At 44.9% G+C, this 27,586-nt stretch overlaps 1 protein-coding gene and 1 long non-coding RNA gene across 2 annotated transcripts; one reads left to right on the top strand and one right to left on the bottom strand.

The window, feature by feature from the left end:
• Nucleotides 1–2,330: 2,330 nt before the first annotated feature.
• Nucleotides 2,331–14,001, bottom strand: LOC141581858 (uncharacterized). Its single transcript, XR_012514637.1, has 3 exons — nt 13,899–14,001; nt 10,953–11,097; nt 2,331–2,415 (listed from the first exon to the last, which is right to left on the bottom strand). It is a non-coding gene; the product is annotated as an uncharacterized LOC141581858 (long non-coding RNA).
• Nucleotides 13,221–27,518, top strand: ANKRD40 (ankyrin repeat domain 40). Its single transcript, XM_003931309.4, has 5 exons — nt 13,221–13,616; nt 19,788–19,936; nt 20,315–20,800; nt 23,040–23,221; nt 24,636–27,518. Exons 1-5 carry the CDS (start codon nt 13,483–13,485, stop codon nt 24,780–24,782), a joined length of 1,098 nt encoding a protein of 365 aa, XP_003931358.2. The 5' UTR covers nt 13,221–13,482; the 3' UTR covers nt 24,783–27,518.
• The last annotated feature ends 68 nt before the right edge of the window (nt 27,519–27,586 follow it).

The raw sequence follows: 27,586 nt of genomic DNA on the forward strand, positions 1-27,586 counted from the left end.
CTGGCCAACGTGGTGAAACCCCGTCTCCACTAAAAATACAAAAATTAGCCGGGTGTGATGGTGCATGCCTATAATCCCAACTATTCGGGAGGCTGAGGCAGCAGGATAATCGCTTGAACCCAGGAGGCAAAGGTTGTAATGAGCCGAGATCATGCCATTGCACTTCAGCCTGGGTGTCAGAGTGACACTCCGTCTCCAAAAAATTAGATAGATAGATAGATAGAGACATAGATATACGTGGATAGATCCATTTATTCAACAAATGATATTTGCCAGGCACTGTGCTTGAAGCTAAATTCAGAACCTTTCAGACAGTTCATGCTCCCGCAGACCTGTGCGTTGGTGAGGGAGATAATGGCTGAAGAAATGAAGTCACAAATATATCAACATTCATTGGGATAATGCTCTAGCACAGTTAAGGGTATGGTCTCTAAAGCCAGATTGCCTGGGGTTGTAATCCCAGCTCTGCCACTCTGTGCCTTCGTTTCCTGTTCTGTAAAATGGGGTTTACAGTAGTCCTCCTGGGCCCCAAGCCATGTTGCTATTGTGAAGATTAAATGAGTTGATACAATGTAAGGCACTACACATTGATAACAAGCCGAGCACTTTTTTTTTTTTTTTGGACTGTTTCTTGCTCTGTCTCCCAGGTTGGAATGCAATAGCACCATCTCGGCTCACGGCAGCCTGGACCTCCTGGGCTCAGGTGATCCTCTCACCTCCACCTCCCCAGTAGCTGGGACTACAGGCGCACACCACCACACCCAGCTAAGTTTTTGTATTTTTGGTAGAGATGGGGTTTTGACATGTTGCCCAGGCGGGTCTTAAACTCCTAAATTCAAGTAATCCACCCACCTCAACCTCCCAATGTGCTGGGATTACAGGCGTGAGCCACTGCGCCCAGTCGTGGACAGCTCTTTTTAAGAAGGAAGGCAACAGGCCGGGCGCTGTGGCTCACGCCTGTAATCCTAGCACTTTGGGAGGTCAGGGTGGGTGGATCACCTGAGGTCAGGAGTTCAAGACCAGCCTGGCCATCATGGTGAAACCCCATCTTAAAAAAAAAAAAAAAAGAAAGAAAGAAAAGAAAAGAAAAAGAAAGAAAAAAAGGGGAAAAAAAGAAAAGAGAAAAAAGAAGGAAAGCAGCAAAATAGGGTGAGAACCGAAAGGAGGCATGGGATGGGATACAGAGCCTTTTTTTTTTTTTTTTTTTTTTTGAGACGGAGTTTCGCTCTTGTTACCCAGGCTGGAGTGCAATGGCGCGATCTCGGCTCACCGCAACCTCCGCCTCCTGGGCTCAGGCAATTCTCCTGCCTCAGCCTCCTGAGTAGCTGGGATTACAGGCACGTGCCACCATGCCCAGCTAATTTTTTGCACTTTTAGTAGAGACGGGATTTCACCATGTTGACCAGGATGGTCTCGATCTCTCGACCTCGTGATCCACCCGCCTCGGCCTCCCAAAGTGCTGGGATTACAGGCTTGAGCCACCGCGCCCGGCCAGAGCCTTTTTTAAGATAGGAAATGAGAAGCTGGATATGGTGGCTAACACCATAATTCCAGTACTTTGGGGAGGCAGAGGCAGGAAGATAGCTTGAGCCCAGGAGCTTGAGGCCTGCCTGGGCAACATAGCAAGACCCTGTTCTCCACAAAAAGGAAAAAAAAAAGACAAAAAAAAAAAAACCAAACAAACAAACATGGGAAATTAGAGTATGTTTAATGTTAGGGATGGATATCCAGTAGAGAGGTGGAAAATAAAAGAGGGGGATAGTTAATGATTTAAAATCTTAAAAAGGTGAGGGGTAGGCTCCAGGGCATAGTTGAAATCATTGATGTTTGGTAGAAGAAAGGATCTTCTCCACTGAAACAAGAAAGAAGAAAATCAGGCTGGGCACAGTGGCTCACACCTGTAATCCTAGCACTTTGGGAGACCAGGGTGGGTGGATCACCTGAGGTCAGGATTTCAAGACCAGCCTGGCCATCATGGTGAAACCCCATCTTTAAAAAAAAAAAAAAAAAAAAAGGCCGGGCACGGTGGCTCAAGCCTGTAATCCCAGCACTTTGGGAGGCCGAGGCGGGTGGATCATGAGGTCAAGAGATCGAGACCATCCTGGTCAACATGGTGAAACTCCGTCTCTACTAAAAATACAAAAAATTAGCTGGGCATGGTGGCACATGCCTGTCATCCCAGCTACTCAGGAGGCTGAGGCAGGAGAATTGCTTGAACCCAGGAGGCGGAGGTTGCGGTGAGCCGAGATCGTGCCATTGCACTCCAGCCTGGGTAACAAGAGCGAAACTCCGTCTCCAAAAAAAAAAAAAAAAAAAAAAAAATCAGTTTACAGATTTAGCAGTGAGATGAGGCAGTTCTCGGCTGTTGGTTGCAGTTTTCCCAATGAAGCATTTGTTGAGGGCTCTCCACTGTTCCTACAATCAAAACAAACAAACAAACAATAAAACATGAACCACAAACTGGACTGCACACATCATGAACCACAAACAAACACACAACCTGATTGCAAAGTTACAGCTCCCGCCTATCAGGGGTTCTTAATCTAATTATCTCATTCATTCCACAAACAAAAATGGCACACTTCCTTTTTGTGAAAACCTGGGTTACTGGCTGGGAATGCAAAGGCAGATGTATAAAACCCAGTTCTCCAGGAGCTCCTGATCTATAGAAGACAAAAATGTCACAATTACACATTGGTCTTGAAATGCAAATACTTGGGCCAGCCATGGTGGCTCACACCTGTAATCCCAGCTCTTTGGGAGGCCAAGGCAAGCGGATCACTTGAGCCCAGGACTTTGAGACCAGCCTGGGCAACAGAGTGAAAGAAAACTTGTGCATTGGCAAGGGAGATAATCATGTTAGCCAGGATGGTCTCAATCTTCTGACTTCATGATCTGCCCGCCTATCTCAAAAAGAAAAGATGAAATGCCTTTGAATCACAGAGGTGAGAGCTCCTGGCCCTGTCATACACCAGGCAAGTCTTACTCTACGACTCTCTTTTCCCTAGAGTCTGAGGACAAGCCACAGTTCAGTGTGCATTACCATTGCAGATAATGAATTCCTCCATTCATCCTCCATTAATTCAGTGAGCCCCCCCTGTGATCTGTATGAGACTCTCCGCTGTGTCTCAGGATCCAGAGGTAAAAAAATTAGTCTTTAACAGATTGAAAAGCCCAGTTTACAGAAAATTTTGTTGGATTATAGGAGTTGGCTATTTCCTAATGATGGAATGGAAAATGATTTAATCTTACCAGTTTCCAGACCCCATTCCATACCTGTTACTAATAGAAATTGTTGGCCCGGCTCCGTGGCTCATGCCTGTAATCCCAGCACTTTGGGAGGCCAAGGCAGGCGGATCACAAGGTCAGGAGTTCGAGACCAGCCTGACCAATATGATGAAACCCTGTCTCTACTAAAAATACAAAAATTGGCTGGGCGTGGTTGGCAGATGCTTACAGTCCCAGTTACTTGGGAGGCTGAGGCAGAAGAATCATTTGAACGGGAGGCAGAGGTTGCAGTGAGCCAAGATTGTACCATTGCACACCAGCCTGGGTGATAGAGCAAGACTCTGTCTCAAAAAAAAAAAAAAAAAAAAGGCCAGGCGTGGTGGCTCACACCTGTAATTCCAGCACTTTAGGAGGCTGAGGTAGGCGGATCATGAAGTCAGGAGATTGAGACCATCCTGGCTAACATGGTGAAACCCCGTCTCTATTATAAATACAAAAATATTACCCGGGCTTAGTGGCACGCACCTGTAGTCCCAGCTACTTGGGAGGCTGACGCAGGAGAATCGCTTGAACCAGTGAGCCGAGATTGTGCCACTGCACTCCAGCCTGGATGACAGAGCAAGACTCCATCTCGAAAAAAAAAAAAAAAAAAATGCTATGGGCTAAACTGTGTTCCTGACACCTCCAAACTCATATGTTGAGGCCTAATTTCTGGAACCTCAGAATGTGCCTGTATTGGGAGATTGTGCCTTGGAAGATGGTGACTGAGTTAAAACAAGGCTGTTAGGTTGGCCCATAATCCTATCAGACTGGTGTCCTTATACGAGGAAATTTGGACACACAAAAACACACCAGGGATGCTCTTGCACAGAGGAAAGGCCAAGAAGGTCGCCATCTACAAGCCAAAGACAGAGGCCTTCGGAGAAACCAAACCTGCCAACACTCAGATCATGAACTCATAGCCTCCAGAAAATAAAAATCTCTTTTGTTTAAGCATCTAGCCTGTGGTTATTAGTGTTATGATAGCCCCAGCAAGCTAATATAGAGAGGAAGCTGCAGTTACTATAGGCCTTCTGACTGCTTCCAGCCTCCCAGCTTCCAGTGTGGGTCCCTTGGGCCCATCCTCCGTCTATCTTGCTGCCTCAGTCACCTTTCTAAATGTAAATCTAGTTGTTTCTCATCCCTGCTCAAAAGCCTCCGACCAGCCAGGTGCAGTGGCTCACACCTGTAATTCCAGAACTTTGGGAGGCTGAGGCTGGTAGATTGCTTGAGCTCAGAAGTTTGAGACCAGCCTGGGCAATGTGGTAAAACCCTGTCTCTATTATTAATACAAAAATTAGCCTGGTGTGGTGGCACGTGCCTGTAGTCCCAGCTATTCAGGAGGCTGAGGTGGAAGGATTGCTAGAGCCCCAGAAGGCAGAGGCTGCAATGAGCCAAGATGGCACTACTGCATTCCAGCCTGGGTGATAAAGTGAGAACCTGTCCCCAGGAAAAAACAAACAACCAACAAAAAAAACAGTCTCCAACGTTAGAGCGTATATGGCTCCCCATTATCTCCACTCTAAGATTCAATCACCACGAGCTGGTCCATGCTCTGATCTGCTTTCTCCACCTTCATCTGCTACCGCTTCCAGTACTCGGAAGACCCTTGCTTCCTGCATTTCACCATCTATGTCGCTCCAGGCATGGCATGCTCTTTCCCCACTCCAGTAGCAAGCAACATCTGCTCATCTTTTTTTTTTTTTTTTTTTTTTTTGGAGACGGAGTCTCGCTCAGCCATCCAGGCTGTAGTGCAGTGGTGAGATCTTGGCTCAATGCAACCTCCACCTCCTGGGTTCAAGCAATTCTCCTGTCTCAGCCTCCTGAGTAGCTGGGATTACAGGCACCCACCATCATGACTGGCTAATTTTTGTATTTTTAGTAGAGATGGAGTTTTACCATGTCAGCCAGCCTGGTCTTGAACTCCTGACCTCAGGCGGTCTGCCTGCCTTGGCCTCCCAAGGTGCTAGGATTACAGGCGTGAGCCACTGTGCCCCGCCTACTCATCTTTTTTTTAGAGATGGGGGCTCACTCCTACCTTGGCCTCGTAAGCAGCAGGGGTTAGAGACATGAGCCCTACTCATCTTTCAGCTCACAGCCCCGGTTTCAGCAGCTCTACAATGCCAACCCGGATCCTGGCCCTCCACCTGCTACACGCTGATCACCTTCTTCTTTGTACCATAGTTCCACTGGAAGCATCCTCATACATTTTTGGGTTTGTCACACAATACTGCAAATATCAATCTCTTCCCTTAGAATGACAGGTTTTTTTTTTTTTTTTTTTTTTTTTTTTTTTTTTTTTTTTTTTAGATTAGGTGCCATTTCTTATTCATCTTTGAATTCTCAGATTCTAGCACAGCATATAACATGTAGGAGGTAGCTCATGGTCACTCCTAACCTCATTATAATAATGTGCTTATGTCTGAATGTTTGTGTCCTCTCAAAGTTCATATGTTGGGCTGGGTGCGGGCTCACACCTGTAATCCCAACACTTTGGGAGGCTGAGGTGGGTGGATTGCTTGAGCCCAAGAGGCAGAAGTTGCACTGAGCCATGATCTTGCCACTACACACCACCCTGGGTGACAGAACAAGATCCTGTCTCAAAAAAAAAAATTCCTATGTTGAAATTCTAACCCCCAAGGTGATGATATTAAGAGGCAGACCTTTGGGATGTGATTAGATCATGAAGGCAGAGACCTCAGGAATGGGATTAGTGCCATTCATAAATGAGGCCCAAGAGAGCTCCTTTGCCCCTTCTGCCATGCCATGTGAGGAAAAGCTGGCAGTCTGCAACCCAGAAGAGGGCCCTCGACAGAACCTGACCATGCTGGCACCCTGATCTTGGAATTTCAGCTTCCAGATTTGTGAGAAATAAATTTCAGTTGCTTATAAGCCAACCAGTTTGTGGTATTTTGTTATAGCCGCCCAAATGCACTACCAATGCCTGGGGTCTACCCCTACCACTTCACTGCAACTTTCTTCTGCGACGGCACCAGCAAGCTCTTTACGGTTAAACCTATTTTATGTGTCTCAGCCCTTCATTTCTTGCCGTTTCTGCAGCACTTGACCCTGTGGATCACTCCCTCGTCTCCAAACCCTCCCACTCCTTTGCTTTTCCTCCTGCTGTTCTATGAATAGCTGCTCCTCTTTAGTCTCGTTTGAGAATTTCTTCTCTTCTGTCCATCCTTAAAATGTTGACTACAGATGCTCCTCAACTTAGAAAGGGGTTACATCCCAATACATCCGTCATAGGTTGAAAATGCATCTAATATCCCTAGCCTATGGATATAGTTTGGCTCTGTGTCTCCACCCAAATCTCATCTCAAATTGTAATCCCAATGTGTCCAGGGAGGAACCTGGTGGGGGGGGGGTTAATGGATATCGGAGCGGTTTTCCCCATGCTGTTCTCGGGATAGTGAGTGAGTTCTCACGATATCTGATGGTTTAAAAGTGTGGCCCTTCCCCCTTCACTCTCTCGATCTCTCTCCTGCCACCTTGTGAAGGAGGTGCTTGCTGCTTCTTTGCCTTTGCCAAGATTGCAGGTTTTCTTTTCTTTTCTTTTTTTTTTTGAGACAGAGTTTCGCTCTTGTTACCCAGGCTGGAGTGCAATGGCACGATCTCGGCTCACCGCAACCTCCGCCTCCTGGGTTCAGGCAATTCTTCTGCCTCAGCCTCCTGAGTAGCTGGGATTACAGGCACGAGCCACCATGCCCAGCTAATTTTTTGTATTTTTAGTAAAGACAGGGTTTCACCATGTTGACCAGGATGGTCTCGATCTCTCGACCTCATGATCCACCCACCTCGGTCTCCCAAAGTGCTGGGATTACAGGCTTGAGCCACCGCGCCCAGCCCAGATTGTAGGTTTTCTGAGGCTTCTCCAGCCATGTGGAACTGTGAGCCAATTAAACCTCTTTATAAATTACCCATTCTTGGGTAGTTCTTTTTATTTTTTATTTTTTTTTCTTTTGAGACGGAGTTTTGCTCTTGTTACCCAGGCTGGAGTGTAATGGCGCGATCTCGGCTCACCGCAACCTCTGCCTCCTGGGTTCAGGCAATTCTCCTGCCTCAGCCTCCTGAGTAGCTGGGATTACAGGCACGCACCACCGTGCCCAGCTAGTTTTTTGTATTTTTAGTAGAGACAGGGTTTCACCATGTTGACCGGGATGGTCTCGATTTCTTGACCTCGTGATCCACCCACCTCGGCCTCCCAAAGTGCTGGGATTACAGGCTTGAGCCACTGCACCCAGCTCTTTTTTTTTTTTTTTTTTTTTTTTTTTGAGATGGAGTTTCGCTCTTGTTACCCAGGCTGGAGTGCAATGGCGCGATCTCGGCTCACCACAACCGCCGCCTCCTGGGTTCAGGCAATTCTCCTGTCTCAGCCTGCCGAGTAGCTGGGATTACAGGCATGTGCCACCATGCCCAGCTAATTTTTTGTATTTTTAATGGAGACGGGGTTTCACCATGTTGACCAGGATGGTCTCGATCTTTTGACCTCATGATCCACCCGCCTCGGCCTCCCAAAGTGTTGGGATTACAGGCTTGAGCCACTGTGCATGGCTTTTTTTTTTTTTTTTTTTTTTTTAGACAAAGTCTTGCTCTGTTGCCCAGGCTGGAGTGCAGTGGCACAATCTAGGCTCACTGCAACCTCTGCCTCCCAGGTTCAAGTGATTCTTGTGCCTCAACCTCCCAAGAGTTGGAGGGCGGCTTGCGCCGCCACACCCAGCTAATTTTTGTTTTGTTTTGTTTTGTTTTTCGAAACAGAGTTTTGCTCTTGTTACCCAGGCTGGAGTGCAATGGCGCAATCTCAGCTCACCGCAACCTCTGCCTCCTGGGTTAAGGCAATTCTCCTGCCTCAGCCTCCTGAGTAGCTGGGATTACAGGCACGCGCCACCATGCCCAGCTAATTTTTTGCATTTTCAGTAGAGACGGGGTTTCACCATGTTGACCAGGATGGTCTTGATCTCTTGACCTTGTGATCCACCTGCCTTGGCCTCCCAAAGTGCTGGGATTACAGGCGTGAGTCACCGCGCCTGGCCTAATTTTTTTTTTTTTTTTTTTGTTTGCACACAGAAAATAATTTGGTTCCAACGCATAATTTTTGTATTTTTTAGTAGAGACAGGGTTTCTCCATGTTGGCCAGTCTAGTCTCGAATTGCTGGCCTCAAGTAATCCACCTGCCTTGGTGTCTCAAAGTGCTGGGATTACAGGCATGAGCCACTGCACCCAGTCATTTTTATAGCAGTGTGAAAACAGACTAAAATGCCTACCAAACGCTGTAACTTAGCCTAGCCTTAAATGTACTGAGAACACTTACATCAGCCTACAGTTGGGCAAAATCATCTAACGCAAAGCCCATTTTATAATAAAGTGTTGAATATCTCATATAATGTATTGAATACTGTACTGAAAATGAAACAGGATAGTCATTTGGGTACTTGATGTAAGGTTTCTACTGAATGTATATCACTTTTGCACCATTGTAAAGTAAAAAATCCTAACTGGAACCATCATAAGTTGGGAGCCATCTGTATTCTTCAGTCTCTGGCGGCCTTCTTTTTAAATATTATTTATTTACTTATTTTAAGACAGGGTCTCGCTATGTTGTCCAGGCTAGTCTGGAACTCCTGGGCTCAAGGGATCCTTCTGCCTCAGCTTCTTGAGCAGCTGGGATTAACAGGAACAAACCACCATGCCTGGCTGTCTTCTGTCTCTCTCTCTCTCTCTCTCTCTCTCTCTCTCTCTCTCTCTCTCTCTCGATACAGAGTCTTGCTCTGTTGCTTAGGTTGGAGTACAGTGGCATGATCTCAACTCATTGCAACCTCTACCTCCCAGGTTCAAGTGATTCTCCTGTCTCAGTCTCCTGACTAGCTGGGATTATAGGTGTGCACCACCACACCCATATAATTTTTGTATTTTTAGTTAGAGGTATAGTTTCATCATGTTGGCCAGGCTGGTCTCGAACTCCTGACCTCAGGTGATCCACCTGCCTTGGCTTCCCAAAGTGCTGGGATTACAAGCGTGAGCCACCGTGCCTGGCAGCAGTCTTCTCTCAGCACTCACAGACTCTCTTGGGGATCTCTTTTCTATTCCCATGACTTCAGCTAGCACCTTTGGCTGACTGCAAAAATACAATTCACCAGCCCAGATCTCCTTTCTAAATGCAATACCCATGGACACAACTATTTACTGGACGTCGCCATTTAAATGAAATTCAGAAAAGAAAGCACAGGCTCAGAAGTTGAACTTGAGTTCAAAGCCTTGCTCTATCACAAGCTACAATGTATATAGCATTGGGCAAGTTTTTGTTTGTTTGTTTGTTTTGAGATGGAGTTTCGCTCTTGTTGCCCAGGTTGGAGTACAATGCCATGATCTCAGTTCACCCAACCTCCGCCTCCCAGGTTCAAGCAATTCTGCTGCCTCAGCCTCTCGAGAAGCTGGGATTACAGGCATGCACCACCATGCCCAGCTAATTTTGTATTTTTAGTAGAGATGGGATTTCTCTGCGTTGGTCAGGCTGGTCTCAAACTCCAGACCTCAGGTGATCCACTTGTCTTCGCCTCCCAAAGTGCTGGGATTACAGGCATGAGTCATGAGTCACCATACCCAGACTTTTTTTTTTTTTTTTTGAGACGGAGTCTCACTTTGTTGCCCAGGCTAGAGTTCAATGGTGCGATCTTGGCTCACTGCAACCTACACCTCCTGGGTTCAAGCGATTCCCCTGCCTCAGCCTTCTGAGTAACTGGGATTACAGGCACCCACCACCACAGCCAGCTAATTTTTGTATTTTTAGTAGAGATGAGGTTTCTCCATGTTGGCCAGGCTGGTCTTGAACTCCTGACCTCAGGTGATCCACCTGCCTCAGCCTCCCAAAGTGCTGGGATTACTAATCGTGAGACACCGTGCCTGGCCAGCATTGGGGCAAGTTAATCACCTCTCTGAGCTTCAGATAATAATGATGGTCCTGTCTTACCAAGGAGTTGTGAGGATTAAATGAGATAATTCACATACAGCACTTCCTACAGTGCCTGGCAATGAGTTGATAGTAGCAGATAGTAAAGAGTAGTAGTAATTAAAAGGTCCTCAGAAAGCTCAAGTCAACAGATTCAAAAGTGAATTCATGACAAACCTCAAACGTTCTCTTCATCCTTTGTCCCAAATCTCAATAAATCACACCACCAGGCTGGGCGCGGTGGCACACGCCTGTAATTTCAGCACTCTCGGAGGCAGAGATAGGTGGATCACCTGAGGTCAGGAGTTCGAGACCAGCCTGGCCAACATTGTGACACCCTATCTCTATTTAAAAAGAAAAAAGAATTAAATCGCATCACCATCTAATCAGCTAGAAACCTGAATGTTATCCTTGTTTCTTGACCACCACTGCCCTCCCATTCTGCCAGGTTAAGTTTCCCTAATGTAAACCTTGTTGTAACCCACCTATGATGCAATGAATGTTTAAGATGTCTAGGCTTTGCACACATCCATTCATTCAATCCATAGAACAATCCTGCAAGGTGGGTGCTACTATTATTCCTATTTCGCAGATGCAGAATTCAAGGCATGGGAAAGTTGAGTAATTCATCCAAGATTATATGAGTGGCAAGGCTGGCATACAAACTCAGGCAGTCTGGCATCCATCTCCATGCTAACTACTATTATGCTACATTGTTTCCATTGTAATGCATTACCCGTTGTGTTGTTTGCCTTGTCTCCCCTGATAAACTGTTCTTTGAAGTCAAGAACTCTGATTTACTGGAAGCAGCAACCTCAGTGACTAGAACAATGCCTGGCAAGCAGTACACGCTTAATACGCCCCGTGAGTTAGGTAGTACCCTAGAGACAAGACAAAGGAGAGATAAATGGAAGTAGTAATAGAACATTCAGCAGGTTACATTCGGTTATATTGAGGATCAGAGGTTTCGTTTGTAGATAAAGTTTTTTTTAATCTGAAGATAATAAACAGAAGATTGAAATCAGAGTAAGTAGAGGTTAAGAAGATCTACTAATATTCACTGGTACAACAGTTATGTAGGGTACGCACTATAATCCTTTTAAGGAAAGGACATATAATCCTTTTAAGGAAGTTGACAACCTCTCATAAAGAAAACTCAGAGACCATGGAGTGCAATAAGGAACAATTTCTTTTTTTTTGAGATGGCGTCTTGCTCTTGTTGCCCAGGCTGGAGTGCAATGGCCCAATCTCAGTTTACCACAACCTCCGCCTCCTGGGTTCAAGCGATTCTCCTGCCTCAGTCTCCCGAGTAGCTGGGATTACAGGCACGTGCCACTAATGCTCAGCCAATTTTTGTATTTTTAGTAGAGATGGCATTTCTCCATGTTGGTCAGGTTGGTCTCGAACTCTGATCCGCCCGCCTTGGCCTCCCAAAGTGCTGGGATTAACAATTTTTTTAACTGCATTAAAACAAACAACAACAAAAACAGGCTGGTGCAATAACTCACACCTGTAATTCCAGCATGGTGATATCCCATCACTACTAAAAATACAAAAATTAGCCGGGCGTAGTGGCACATGCCTGTAATCCCAGCTGGTCGGGAGGCTGAGGCAGGAGACTTGCTTGAAAATGGAAGGTGGAGGTTGCAGGTGGAGATCGCACCACTGCACTCCAGCCTGGGCAACAGAGTGAGACTCTGTCTCAACAAACCAACCAACCAACCAACCAACCAAATAAACAAGCCACTGCCTACTCCCACGTCACTCAAATTGTGAAGGGCTCAATTCCAGTGCCATACGTATCAGCTTCAGATGGAGTATCATGTTGGACGTAAGAATTAAAATTTAAATTGGGGGAACAAATGTGAGTTCAAGCAGGGTTACAATTTGCCTTGGGGGTCAATTTAAGTACATAGTTTATATTCAGCACCACCTGCTGTGCACTGCCTACTGTGTGAACTACTGAATATACTAAACAGACATTGGTTTTTCTTAAACTGTAGCAAGAAAAATCCTTGCTGTGCAGATCCTAGTAGCCCCAAGAGACGGAAATGAAAACTCCATGCCTAAATTTATCCCTTCCTATTTCATCTCTCTTTGTCCAGGCCTTCTTCCCTTACACCCCAGGGCTATTTCCTTAATCCTGACCCCATCTGCAAAGTTCCATCCTGTGCCACATCGGAGCATCTCTTCAGGGCACCTGGGCCCAGCAAAACAAGATTTCCTTTTTCTCCCACTGGGTATAAAACAGTGCCAAATGAGGCTCTGAGCCTCATTAGATACATGGGGCAAGAAGTCAAAGTGTTGTTTACATGTACACAACAGCTCTTCCGTGAGCACTTGGAATCAGCACCAGGACACCTCCAAAGCCTCTTTAGTGTTTTTCCTTTCTTTTTTCCTTATATGGCCTTCAGGAAGAGTAACTAATTACAATCGGTAAGCAGTAATTACAGAGCATAAACTGTGAGCACAATAAAAATATTTTTCCTGAAAGCCAGGTTAGGAGAAATCCTGTCTAAAATGAGATGTAAAACAACAACAATTGAAATAAAGATTCGAACTGAATTGTCCCCAAGCACTGTCAAAAAGAAGAAAGAACAGTGTAATTTAGCTCTGTAACAATGGGCGTCTTATAGCAGGGCCGTTTTAAGCCCGTTTCCCCATCCTGCTGGGCAAGAATCGGCTCAGATAAGGAAAGGGAGTCAACCAAACTGGGGAAAAAAGAACAACAAAAAACCCCACATCCCATCAAAAAGGACCCATCGATTATTTTGGAGGCCTGGTAAACAACCTGCAGCAGAGGATAAGGCTTTTCTGGCTCTCCACTACGCTTTTTTCTCTTTTCATGTGTCTGTCCTCCTCCCCTGAAACTGCGGGGTGGGGAGGTCTAAAAATAGCCAGTGAGTCACGGCAGATAACACTGTGCAGTGGTTACATAAACAGCCAGCCCGCGCGCCGGGGCCCCGGGTCGGAACGGAAAATATCTGGGTCAGGGTTGTCACACTGAATAGGGTCCCCCGGAGCCGGCCTTCGGGAGGTGCGGCCGGGGAGGAGGCCTAGGCCTGCAGGCCGGGAGCAGCAGGGGCGGCCCGCGGGAGGGAGCGGAAGTCCCGGGACGGGCGCGGGCGGCGGCGCGAGCTGGGCGGGCGAGCTCCGCGCTCCCTCCCCATGGCCGGGAGCGGACCGCGGCGACGGCGGCGGCGCTGATAGGCCCCGGGCGGGGCGGGGCAGGCGGGCCCGGGCGGGGGCCTGGGGCCGAGGGGAAGATGAGCGCCCTCCTAGAGCAGAAGGAGCAGCAGGAGAGGCTGCGGGAGGCCGCGGCCTTAGGGGACATTCGGGAGGTGCAGAAACTGGTGGAGAGCGGGGTGGATGTGAACTCCCAAAATGAGGTCAACGGCTGGTAAGTGGGGAGCGGGGGAGGCCTAGGGTCAGGGCGAACGGTCCGAGGCGTGGGGCAGTCAGCCGCGACCTGGGCCCAGCGCTGCCTCTGGACGCCGGGCTATGGCCACACCTGCCACCTCGGGCCTCCGAGATTGTGCCCTCTTGAGGCCAGCCCTGGCCCCCATGCCTCGTGCGGTCAGGAGCGCGTCCTACCCAAATCCCGGCCCACGTGGTCCACTCGGAGCAGCGCCCACTGGGACCCTGTTGCCCTACCCGCTTCCCCCCTGGCCCCCTGGCTCACTTGGTAAGAGCAGTGCTGGAGCCTATGATTCTCAGCTGCTGTGCGCTGGAGCTTCCGAAGAACACGTCTTGCAGAGCTAAAAGCATAAGCAACTGAGCATATACGAATTTTATAAACTAGCACAATTTCCTTAGCCAAGACCAGGGAAAAAAAAAACATTTGCATCACCATTCTGCTTCTCCATTGTTTCAGTGCAACCGATTTGCTGCTGCTGCCTACAGTTGCCTGTTTGAGGGAAGGCTCATTTGTTTATCCTATTAAGTATTTTGCTTTATTTTCTTTCTTTTTCTTCTCTTTTTTTTTGAGACAGAGTCTTGCTCTGTCGCCTAGGTTGGAGTGCAGTGGCACGATCTTGGCTCACTGCAACTTCCACCTCCCCGGCTCAGGTGATCCTCCTGCTTCAGCCTCCTAAGTAGCTGGGAATACTGGCCAGTGCCACCAGCTATTTTTTTTCTTTTTTCTTTTTGTATTTTTAGTAGGGATGGGGCCAGGTTGGTCTCAAACTCCTGGCCTCAAGTCATCCGCCCACCTTTGCCTCCTAAAGTGCTGGGATTACAGGTGTGAGCCTACCATACCCAGCCTCTTTTCTTATTACAATTTCAAATACAACATGTTATCCAAGGCTTTAGATGTCTGCCTGCAGATTGAATTCTCACCAGTTAAATAAGGAGTCTCATCATAAGATATTGTTGGTGGTCAAAACTTGAAGTTACTGAGTGTGGTATTATTCCACACTCTGCATTTAAAATTTTATTTGATTCAAGTAATGCTTAGCCAGACTATTTTGCTAGCTTAAAGTGAGTTTACATTTTTTTTTTTTTTTTAGTGGAATCATCCATTTTGGAACTGTAAGGGACAGTGCAGATAAGCTCAACCCCAGAGAATAACGTGCCCTAGGCCACATCACTATTAATATGATAGAACAAGAACAAAACTCTCTCAAAAGTCTATCTACCTGGGCGGGGCGTGGTGGTTCTTGCCTGTAATCCCAGCACTTTGGGAGGCTGAGGCAGGCGGATCATGAGATCAGGAGATCGAGACCATCCTGGCCAAGATGGTGAAACCCCATCTCTACTAAAAATACAAAAATTATCTGGGTGTGGTGGCATGTGCCTATAATCCCAGCTACTTGGGAGGCTGAGGCAGAAGAATCACTTTGAATCCGGGAGTCGGAGCTTGGAGTGAGCCGAGATCTCGCCACGGCACTCCAGCCTGGTGACAGAGCGAGACTCCGTCTCAAAAAAAAAAAAAAAAAAGTCTGTCTACTTGGTGGGACCTGGTGACTCATGCCTGTTATCCCAGCACTTTGGGAGGCTAAGACAGGAGGATCACTGGAGCTCAGAAGTTTGAGACCAGTCTGGGCAACATAGCAAGACCCCAGTCTCCAAAAAAAAAGTCTGTCCAACTAATTTCCCTAAAGAAAACAGCCTGGACAGCTGTCCAGAAAGCCAGGAAACAGTAGATACAAGCTTTTCTGTTTTGTTTACAGGTCTTTGTAGACTTGCTGTTGTATATGTACCTTTTCTGTGCATTGCTCTGGTTCAAAGCTGTGAATTACCGTTTTGGCACTGGGAGGCAGTGTTGTGTAGAAGGAGCCCGGTCTTTCCTGCAGGTTCTTCTCCATTCCTGCCTAGCTGTGGGGCTTTGCCCAAGTTGCTTCATTTTCTACTTATTCCAGAAGAGTATTGTCAGCATTTAATGAGATGAAGCATAAAATAAACAGCTAACATTTATTGAACTTGCTTTGTAGCAGAGATGGGGTTCTAAACGATACACCTGTGTTAGCTCGTTCACAACTACTTGGGGACATAATTACTGTTCTCTCCATTTACAGATGAAAAAATTGAGCCCCAGAAAGATTAAGTCATTTCTTCACTTTGCACAATACCCCTTCCCAGGATCATAGGATTGACAGTCACTAGTGGAAGCAGGAAAAGAACCTGGCATCTGACTCTAGACTCTACCCTCCTAAACACAATGTCTGCCCTATAGCAGGTGTTTCGTAAATATAATGTGAAGCTGAGGTAGCCCGAAGAGGCTTAGTGTGTGTGTGTGTGTGTGTGTGTGTGTGTGTGTGTGTATGTGTATTTATTTATTTATTTTTTTGAGATAGAGTTTTGCTCTTGTTGCCCAAGCTGGAGTACAATGGCACAATCTCGGCTCACAGCAACCGCCACCTCCCAGGTTCAAGCAGCTCTGCGTCAGCCTCTTGAGTAGCTGGAATTAGAGCTGCGCACCACCATGCCTGGCTAATTTTTTGTATTTTTAGTGGAAACGGGGTTTCACCATGTTAGCCAGCCTGGTCTCAAACTCCTGACCTCAGGTGATCTGCCCACCTTGGCCTCCCAAAGTGCTGGGATCATAAGCATGAGCCACTGCCTCAGCCTCTTACAGATTTAATTGGGGGAAGTGTCTAATAGGCCCCTCAAACTCAACATGTCCAAGATTGAATTCCAAGTTTCTGCTCATCCCTCTACCACCTCAAGCCTGCTCCTCTGAGTCCTCTTCAACCTCTCGGGTGCTCAGACGAGAACCCTTGACGTTCTGCTTGCCTTCTGTCTTTCACAGCTGACATCCAGTCAGCCAATGCTGTGAGTTCCAGCTTCAGATACAGTCAGAATCTGATTACTTCTCACTACAGCTCTGGTGCAAAGCCATCATTGTTTCTCTCACCTGAATTATTGCAGTGGCCTTCTCACTAGTCTCCTTGCTCCTAAGCTTATGTCATAGTCTTCTTAATTAGCACAGTGGTCAGAGGGATCCTGACTTAAAACATAAGTGAGATCATTTCACTCTGCTCAGAAATGGCTCCTGTATCACTCAGTAGAAGCCTACAGGGTCCTACAATTTGTACTCCCTGTCCCCACATCTTCCCTGCTTACCTGTGTGCTCATCTCATGGGATTTGTCCTTCTGCTTACCTTTTTCCCCTGGGCTCCTTGCTTTCCCAGGAATAGCAGACACAGTCCTGATTCAAGAGCTTTGCGTTTTGTCATCTTACTCTCCTAAATGCTTTCCCTCCAGATGTCACGTGGTTTGCTCCCTCATGGCCTTCAGATTTTAGTTTAGATATCACCTTCTTGGCAGGGCTTTTCCTGGCCCCTCAATTTAAAATTGCACAGTGCCCGTCTCCAACCTCTCACGTTCCCTAACGCCTTTCCCTGCTTTACTGTTGTTGTCACACTTCATCACCACCTAGCGTACTGCATGCTTTGCTTATTTGTTTGCTGATAACTGTTTCCTCTTCTGTAAAATTGGGGGAATGTTGACAATAGTATTTACCTCATGGGTTGTTTAGAGGATTAAATAAGTTAACACATGTAATGCCTTTAGAACAGTGTCCAACATGTAAAGCATTATACTTGTGTTAGCTATTGTTGTTACTATGAAGCAATGCACTGGGTAATGGAATATAAGGTTACCCCAAAAAACTTACACTCTTGCATTGAAAAGCAGAATGGTGACTGCTTTCAATTCTTAGTTGCTCAGTAACCATAATTTGAGCACCAGGAGTGATGCCCAGTTGATGAATGACACCCAGTGCCTCAGGTCTGAAATAGTTTCCGACACTAATAAGATATTCTGACTGCAAATGTAAAGCTTAAGGAGTTGAAGTTCAAAGATAGAGTAATGTATCAATTAGATTGATTACTAATCATTCTGCCACATCAGTTGTAAATCAAGTGTCATGCATGACCCTTGGTTTTAAGGACCAAGGATAATGCTTCATGAAGAACTTGAAAATATTACCTGGCTGCTGTGGCTCTGAGTTATGGCTGCCCAGAGCCACAGAGCTCTGGACTGTAAGTGATGATCACTAAGGTACCTGTGGGGGCCATGCCATGTTGACTTAACACTGCTTAACATGGTGATAGTTTAGCAAGTTGGTTTGTCTGAGAGTCTCTCAGACCCACTGGCAGTAAATTATTTCCTTTACTCTCAAGCCATGAACAAGTGATCTACTACTACCAAGTGAGCATTTTATTTCCAAAAGGGAGCATATTTTTCACATCCTGCTTCATTCATCCTCCTTCAGCCATTATAATTGTTCACTTTTTAAGCCTGTGCCACAGACATCCACACACAAACACACTCAAAGTTGCAATTTGGCCAGAATCGAAGTTAGATTGGATTCTTCTACTTCAAGCAAGGTCCACCTTATCCTTAGTTTACTTATGCAGTATTTTTTTTTTTTTTTTTTTTTTTTTGAGATGGAGTCTTGCTCTGTTGCCCAGGCTGGAGTGCAGTGGTGCAATCTCAGCTCACTGTAACCTCTGCCTCCTGGGTTCAAGCATTTCTCCTGCCTCAGCCTCCTAAGTAGCTGGAATTACAGATGTGCACCATCACGCTAGTTTTTGTATTTTTAGTAGAGACAGGTTTCACTCTGTCAGCCAGGCTGGTCTCGAACTCCTGACCTTAAGTTATCCACCTGCCTTAGCCTCCCACAGTGTTGGGATTACAGGCGTGAACCACTGTGCCTGGCCCATTCAGGAAATGTTAATTAAGCATGTATATGTGCCAAGCAAATACATCCTTGCCTTCAGGGAAGACTCTTCTCTCCCAAACTTAAAAAGGTTCTTACTTTTCCCAAATTAGCAATGATTGTGTCATTGCATCATGGAATACACCTTAAAGGAACCTGGATAATCTTATTCTAATGAACCATGGTGTAGAATGTCACTCTGAGACATTAATGGAATTACTCCTAGCCAGCCAGACCTGCTAACTTTCTGTAAATTACTAATGTTAAGCCATTATAGTAAGTAAGCAAATCAGCTTTTTCCTGGAACCATAGAAACTTTCCAGATAATTATAATTCCCAGGTTAGTGACCTAACCTTCACTACTGAACATATGTTCTAATCTTCATTTCTGTATTTGGCTGTAAGAGCTGTGAAGATATTTATCTCAGTTTAATTATAGATTTGGTAAAAGAAGACATTTCAAAACACAGGGGGGAAGTATTTTCCTTCTATAGTATCCATTCAGCTTTGGCACCTAGGGATGGATTTAGTTGCTCTGAATCTTTCATTTCTTTTAAGATGGAGTTTTTGCTGGCGTGCTAATTATGTTTCTGTACAATATTAAAATAGTAGCCCTTCAGTATGTGTAGAATTTGCTTCCTCTGTGTACAATATTGAGTGATTAGTATCATTTAAATGAGTTTGATACGTTAGAGCCTATTGAAGAATATCGGTTGTTGATGTATGTTTTTTAAGTACCTTAGGAATTAAAGTATGTGTGCAGTGCCTTACGTTTACGCAGAAGAGGATATGTTTGTAGCCTTCTGGAGAGAACTAGAGAAGCCAGCTTTTTAAAAATGGAAATTTGGAAATCTTTTGTGTGTGTGTTAAGTAAAGAAAAGGAGGAAAAAGAAAGTGAGCAACTGGGATTCAGACAGGAGTATCTGCTGTCGTAATAATAATTTAAGTGACAGAGCAAGCTGCAGATGGGAGATGGTTATTAGCCTGATCATATTGAACCTTCAGGTGGCATATGAAGTGAGTTTCTATAGTCCCTGAAAAGGAGTATAGCAATATAAAAATATGTTTCAAAGAGCCTGAGATGATCTAATGAGCGATATTGATAGAGTAATACTCCACGGTATCACTGGAGTTAGCCAGCCAGTGAGCTTACCTTCTGGAGGCCATTGAAATGAAAACTTCTAGGATAAGGTAGTTTTTCCCAGGTGCCAGAAATGAAATTTAAACAAAATATAAGTATATTAAATATTTTCGATCATCTGCTTTGTGAAAAGTTGAGATTACCAGCCCGGATACCTGGTTCTAGCTGAACTCTTGACAGGCTTATATACATTATTTACGAATGTTTAGAATGTGAAATCCCAAATCACCTCTCCTCTTTTTAAATCGTTCTTTTCTTTGGGACAGGACTTGTTTACACTGGGCATGCAAACGCAACCATGGTCAGGTAGTCTCTTACCTGCTAAAATCAGGAGCTGACAAAGAAATTCTTACCACAAAAGGAGAAATGCCGGTTCAGTTAACATCAAGGAGAGAAATCAGGAAGATTATGGGAGGTGAGTCTGTGTTTTAGGGGAGCTTTTGATTTCGTCAGACTCATTTAAGACATGTGATATTATTGGCTGCATTCTTAATGCTGGTCAAACAATTGTTCTATTTCTAAAAGCAAATTACCGTGCCAAGATAGTAATTCCAGGTTGTTTCTGGGGAGGTCAGCATTGTAAGGTTTTTAAAATTATTTGTAAAATTTAAGATCATGAGAAAAATGATAATCATAAACCTAATAAAATATTATTTTTTTCTTCTGACCTGAAGAGGCAATAAACACTGACCAAAATACTTGTCACATACCAAAAGACACTACTTCCAAAAGACACCTTTCTTTTGATAGTTTTGAAAGGGCTGTGTAAATGTTCTGTTTTCTTCTTTTTAAGTGGAAGAAGATGATGACGATGATGACAACCTTCCCCAGCTGAAGAAGGAGTCAGAACTGCCCTTTATTCCCAACTATTTGGCTAACCCAGCCTTCCCTTTTATCTACACACCCACAGCAGAGGACTCAGCCCCGATGCAGAATGGGGGCCCCTCCACACCTCCTGCATCACCCCCTGCAAATGGCTCACCTCCACGGCTTTCCCCTGGAGAACCTCCCCTGTTAGGGGCCTTTCCCCGGGACCATACTTCTTTGGCACTAGTTCAGAATGGTGATGTGTCTGCCCCCTCTGCCATACTCAGAACACCAGAAAGCACAAAACCGGGTCCTGTTTGTCAGCCACCAGTGAGTCAGAGCCGCTCCCTGTTTTCTTCTGTCCCGTCCAAGCCACCAGTGTCTCTGGAGTCTCAAAATGGGACATGTGCAGGACCAGCGCCAGCATTCCAGCCATTTTTCTTCACTGGAGCATTTCCATTTAATATGCAAGGTAACCCCTCATCAGCAAACAGCCTCTGCAACAGGGGGTTGGCATCCAGAGGGGTGGGATTTAATTAGGAGTTTTTGGGTATAATCACAAAGTTACGGAAAAGTTACATGGCTAGCATAAGGAACTCCCTTTACTTAGATTCACAAATTAACTTTTGCTCTTTTACCCTGATATACTTCAGTATTCTTTCCATTATAATATCTTTCCTAAAAACAATGATATTCTCTTTTTTTTTTTCTTTTTGAGATGTAGTTTCACCCTGTCACCCAGGCTGGAGTGCTGGAGTGCAGTGGTACGATTTTGCCTCACTGCAACCTCGGCCTCCTGGGTTCAAGCGATCGTTCTACCTCAGCCTGCCAAGTAGCTGAGATGACAGAAGCGTACCACCATACCGGCTAATTTTTTTTTTGTATTTTTAGTAGAGATGGGGTTTCACCATGTTGGCCAGGCTGATCTCAAACTCCTGACCTTAAGTGATCCGCCTGCCTCGGGGCCTCCCAAAGTGCTGGGATTATAGGCGTGAACCACCACACACAGCCGGATATTTTCTTACATAACTACAGTACAAATGATCAAATTTGAGAAATACAGCCTTGAGGTAATGCTATTCTGTAATCTGTAGTCCGTGTTTAAATTTTGTTAGTTGTCTCAACCAATGCCTTTTGTATTCCCTTATCTACTATATGTACTGTTGGTACTATTGATATGTATCTGTACTATGTACTCTGCTGCCCCCTGCCCCCTGCCCCTTGCCCCTGCCCAGGATCACACATTGCATGTAGTTACCGTGTCATTTAGTATCCTTTAATCTGGAATTTTTACCCTTTATCATTTTTGATCTTGATCTTTCTGAAGAGTCCAGGCCAATCATTTCTGTGGAATATGATTTTCTTAATTCTATCTCTACTTATTAGTTGGTATTTTACTGTAAAGAAGGGCTTTCCCTTCTCCTTCATTAGTATCAGCATTGACTCATAGATTCTTATGTTATTTAATGGGTTATAATCTGTTATTATCATTTTTAAAATATTCAAAGTATCCTAGATGTGGCCAGTGGGAGCCCCTTCAGGCTAGTTCTTCTGTCCTTTTGACACGCCTTTGTTGTTCCTGCAGTGCTGCCTTACCTTCTGGTGCAGCAAGGTGTTCCAGGCTCATAGCAGAACTTTTCCTGCTCAACCCCGGAATCAAGTCATTTCTCCAGGGAGCCCTGGTTCTTTTTGGTGGAGAATGGTATTTAGAACACACAGCAAACTTGCCCCTCACTTGGGCCCACCGAGAATGGTATTTAGACACCAGGATGTTGGCACTAGGTGTCCTCATTGCTATAGGTACATCATTTCTTCTAGACTTGCTGAGAGGACAGAGCCAGGAAAGATATCTGTCTTTCTATATCTATGTATATCTTTTTGAGAATATTAAAAACCGCAAGTTCATCCTGATTCTTCCAGTTCCAATCAAAAACAATAGGGTACAACTAGTCTTACTTCTCCTTTTTCCCTGTTCTTGAGGAGTTACTACTATAGGTGCTAACAGTGACCCGGAGTGCCATAAGGGATTTATATACAGGGAACAAAGCAGAACTACCAAATGTACATGGGTGCTTAACTCGGGCTGTCTGGGCAGCCAGGTTCAGAATAAAGGAGCAGATTGCTTAGATCCCAGACCTATGAATAATGAGCCAAGACCCCCTTCCTTATGAGGGTGTGCTACATTCAAATCAAGTTATTCTTTTGTTTTTATTAGTGGCTTATCATTTGGCTGTTTTACTGTCTTCTGCAAGGAGTTTCATATTTTATAAATAACTTTAAGTTCATAATTGTCCAGTCTTTTTAGGGTAACTCGCATCTTGCCCATGCCTTCTTTCCAACCTTCTTCCCCTTCCCCTGTTCATGTATTGTTTGATATCCAAACCGGTTCTTAAGTCTTTGGCTCCTTAGCTCCAGTGGCAGAAGTAAATTATCCTTCTACATAGCTGGAATGGCTGCCCCTGCCTTGCTCTTACTTTGTGAACCATAGCCTTAGAAGTACAGACGACAATGCAGGAAACTGCCCCAGCAGAGCCAGAACTGGGCCTGAGCAAACCCTGCTGGCTGCACTTGGTTTTCCCACGAAGCAGGTCTGTTAATCATGCACAGACCTTTGGCATGATTAAGTGTAGCCATCTTCTGGAAAAGATCTTAAACAACATGAGCTATGCTGTGCCAGAACTATTCATTAACATTTCTCCTTTTTTTTCTAGAGCTGGTACTGAAGGTGAGAATTCAGAACCCATCTCTTCGAGAAAATGATTTCATTGAAATTGAACTGGACCGACAGGAGCTCACCTACCAAGAGTTGCTCAGAGTGTGTTGCTGTGAGCTGGGTGTTAATCCAGATCAAGTGGAGAAGATCAGAAAGTTACCCAATACTCTGTTAAGAAAGGTAAGAAAAGTCTGTTAAGCATGAATGGCTGCTTTTTTGCATTTGGAAAATACCTAGTTCTCTCCTTGGTTGTATGAGTCATAGTTAAAGAAATAGACAGAGAATAGGAGTGATTTTCTAAATGTAATCATTTCCTTCTACTGAGTCCATAGGACACTGGCTTTTTTTTTTTTTTTTTTTTTTTTTAGGCAAGTCAAGTGAGCAGTAGAGTGGAGAAGGAACAAAGAAATCTGTAACTGGTGTTTGGCTCATTACTGTCTTACAAACTAGTTGTAAACACCATTGCATTCAGACCAGCCAACACTGGCATTTTGGAAGTTGATACCAGAGAGAATTTTCTGAATTATCATTCACGTGTTCCTATTTTCAGTTTCTGTAGTGATCTGTGAGGATTAACTTAGTGCACTACTAGATGTGCCTCGTGTTTTACAAGTGAAGAACCCAGTTAAATTACGGAGCAAATCCACATAGATGCACATGTGGTCTTCCATGCATCTCTGGGTTTTTTGAACATCAGGCTTCTCAGGACATCTGGGGAAGTGATCTTTGCATTGCCTCTCCCTTTGAGGTATGTGCTCATGCTGTAGCAGCTGCTGAGCTGCTTTTTTTTCTTTCTGAGACAGAGTCTCACTCTGTTGCCCAGGTTGGAGTGAGTGGTGTGATCTTGGCTTACTGCAACCTCCACCTCCCAGGTTCAAGTGATTCTTCTGCCTCAGTCTCCCGAGTAGCTGGGACTGCAGGCACACACCACCATGCGTGGATAATTTTTGTATTTTTAGTAGAGAAGGTTTCACCATATTGGCCAGGCTGGTCTCGAACTCCTGAGTTAGAGACCAGGAGTGTTGGGATTACAGGCCTGAGCCACTGTGCCTAGCCTGCTGAGCTGTTTTTTTTTTTTTTTTTTTTTTTTTTTTTTGAGACGGAGTTTCGCTCTTGTTACCCAGGCTGGAGTGCAATGGCGTGATCTTGGCTCACCGCAACCTCCGCCTCCTGGGTTCGGGCAATTCTCCTGCCTCAGCCTTCTGAGTAGCTAGGATTACAGGCATGTGCCACCATGTCCAGCTAATTTTTTGTATTTTTAGTAGAGGTGGGGTTTCACCATGTTGACCAGGATGGTCTCGATCTCTTGACCTCGTGATCCACCCGCCTCGGCCTCCCAAAGTGCTGGGATTACAGGCATGAGCCACCGCACCCGGCATCCTGCTGAGCTGTTTTTAAGGGCTTCCACTTTCCAACCCACCTCATCCTGGGGCCTTAGTTACAATATCACTGACTTAGCCTGCCACAGGGATTTTTTTTTCTTCTTTTTTCTTCTAGGTTTTGAAATGAGCCAAGATACCGTTATCAATATAGTGTACCAAACATATGGAGACAGGTGGCTCCTCTTAATCTGTTTAACATATTTTTGTTTTAGGACAAGGATGTTGCTCGACTCCAAGATTTCCAGGAGCTGGAACTGGTTCTGATGATAAGTGAAAACAATTTTCTGTTCAGAAATGCTGCATCCACACTGACTGAAAGGCCTTGCTATAACAGGAGAGCTTCAAAACTGACTTACTAATGCAGCAGGGACTTTTATCACTGAGTATGATGACAGTGTGCATCACCTCTGGGCCAAGGACAAGCCATTGATCTAAATGCCTCGGATGCCCAGGAGGGCCTCTGGTGCCACTGCATAGTGTATACTAACATCGTTCTGCCAAGGTAGGAAGCCCCTGACCCCCAAGCAGTGGTGCCACTCTTCCAAGCCTCTTGGTGCATAATAAACCTATTGCTTGAAGCTTTGAACAGCTGAGAAGTGGTCTGGAGAGGCAGAAGCTGAAGGTTCTATATCCAGTGTGTTTTATGTACAGAACGTAAGAGAGTTGTCCAAGCAGAAGCTGAGAGAGAGCGGAGCCAATTTCTAGCCACTCCTGTTGACAGTGCACCTGAAGGGCCGGGATGCGCTTTTCTTGGTGTTGCATGCTCACAACTCTCCTGACATAGTGAACTGATAAGAGAAAACTGGGGAAAGCACAGGTACTGGACAGATGAATTCTAGTGTGACTTGTGACTGTGAGGTTTCCTAGGACATATTTATAAATGTTACTCAGGTTAAAAGTATTTAAGAATACAGTTACCTAATTGTAAATATGCTGTTAACCAAAAGAGCTTTCCCTCCCCCACTTTTTCCTTTGTAAACACTCATGACTGCTTCTCTGTCTCTGGAGTCATCTCTGCATTAACTCCCCTTTGTGGTCGCTAGAGGGCTCTCTGATGCCTTCTAAAAGAGAAACTGCTTTTTTTTCTGCCCCCTAAAGAGACAGGGTCTCACTATGTGGCCCAGGCTGGTCTCAAACTCCTGGCCGCAAGTGATCCTCTCACCTTTGGCCTCCCAAAATGCTGGGAATACAGATGTGAGCACTGCACCCAGCCCACTTTTTTTTACTGTGAAGCGATTCCAGTCATCTCTGTGTAACTGCATCTTATGAGAAGAGCACAAACATTGCTGTTCCATGGTCTCCACTTTCATTTTCCACCACAAATGAAAAGCAATTTTTGAGACTGACTCTGTTGCTATTTTAAAGGTTATTGTGGGAAACTGAGGTAAAGGAGTTAGCATCTTTATTTTTGTATCAAAGATAAAGGTTATTTTGAAATTATTAGGATTTTTACACAATTCTGAAATCTGTTGCTTTTATAAACAAATTGTTTGAACTTAGTGATCCCCCCACTACCACCACCAATTCACTTGACAAAGCCAGTATGAGTCTACCAGACTTTGTTCTGAAAAACGGAAACAAAACAAACACCGGATTAAACTCTTGAGTATGGCATAGGAATTTTTTTAAAGAATGCATTCAAGGATTACTTTTCCTTTCCTTCAGTGTCGTTAATGTTAAAAGAAAAGCCACTGTTTTGTTGAAACAAACAGCTTAACTTCAGAAATAAGAACTAGCACACTTAGACAAACAGGAGAGCAGGGGTTCGAAGCCAGCTGTTGAAGAGCATCCCTGCTGTCTTAAGAAGCTTTTTCCCCATAGTGCCTATAGTTTCTAAAGAAACTCAACTTCCTAACTGTGTTAACTTAATTTTATTAGAACACTACAGTTGAGTGAGAACGTGCAGAAGATGTCAACGGAAGAAAATGTTGTGCTAAGATAATGGCCTCCTGCTGCTGCCTAAATGCTGAAAGGAGGTTGAGATGTTTCTCGAGGCTAACTTCATGAAATCACTCTGTTTAGTGACTTAATTGTATCCCAACAATTACTGCTGGTGACTTAGTCTTGTACAGTGTTTGCACAGCAGAGTGAAGGTTACTTATTACACTCTTTCTCTCAAGTGCTTTAAAGAAGAAACCTCCCTTGTATTTCTTTTTTTTTTTTTTTATTTTTTGAGTTGGAGTCTCGCTCTGTTGTCCAGGGTGAAGTGCAGTGGCATGATCTTGGCCCACTGAACCCTCCACCTCCCGGGTTCAAGCGATTCTCCTGCCTCAGCCTTCTGAGCAGCTGAGATAACAAGCATGTACCACCATGCCCAGCTAATTTCTGTATTTTTAGTAGAGACGAGGTTTCACCATGTTGGCCAGGCTGGTCTTGAACTCCTGGCCTCAAGCAATCCACCTGCCTTGGCCTCCCAAAGTGCTGGGATTATGGCCATGAGCCACCGTGGCCAGCCACTCTTGTGTTTCAACCAATTGAAAGCAATTTTAACTAGATGTAGTAACCTTTTTTTTTTTTTTTGCTTCTAAAAATGTTACCATTTACTAATAAAGTTAGGTCTGGTTCTGTCCTAGAGGAAATAAATTCAGTATTAATTCACGTCTAAATTACTTGGGTTAAAAGTCGTTCAGCCGTCCAGATTAATTAAAGTGGAGCAGTGGAGGCCCCTGGCTGGGAGATGGCCTACAGAGGAGCAGCTGTGGGGAATGTTCTGGGCTTAGACACAGAGGCGACTTGGTGTCTCTGGTGAGAGGTGGGTCTGAAGTGGCTCTGCCCTATGCTGTCTCTCCTTTATAAAATCCTCTATGGTCAGCTGACTCCTGCATATCACGGTGGAATAAGACTGCACAGTTGCTGGTAGGTGAGTTTAAAGTCTTAATCTATGCATTCAGAGAAATATTTTTATATGCTTTGTGTAATTTATAACAAGGATGATTTTTTTTTAGCTTTGTTAACTGTGAATTCACCCCTCCTTCTCCACTGCATATTTAAAGCATGTGTTCACACTGTGTGTAAACATTCACGAAAGATTTTCTCTTTGTGCATTGCTGACTGTTCAAACATAACAAGTATCATTAAAATTAAATATTAACTGACCAATCCTGTACGCCTTCATTTTGGCTTCCTAAACAGCACTATAGTTCTAATCATAGGGGGTTCAAAT

This window comes from Saimiri boliviensis, chromosome 17, assembly GCF_048565385.1.
Source record: "Saimiri boliviensis isolate mSaiBol1 chromosome 17, mSaiBol1.pri, whole genome shotgun sequence".
Lineage (NCBI taxonomy): Eukaryota > Metazoa > Chordata > Mammalia > Primates > Cebidae > Saimiri > Saimiri boliviensis.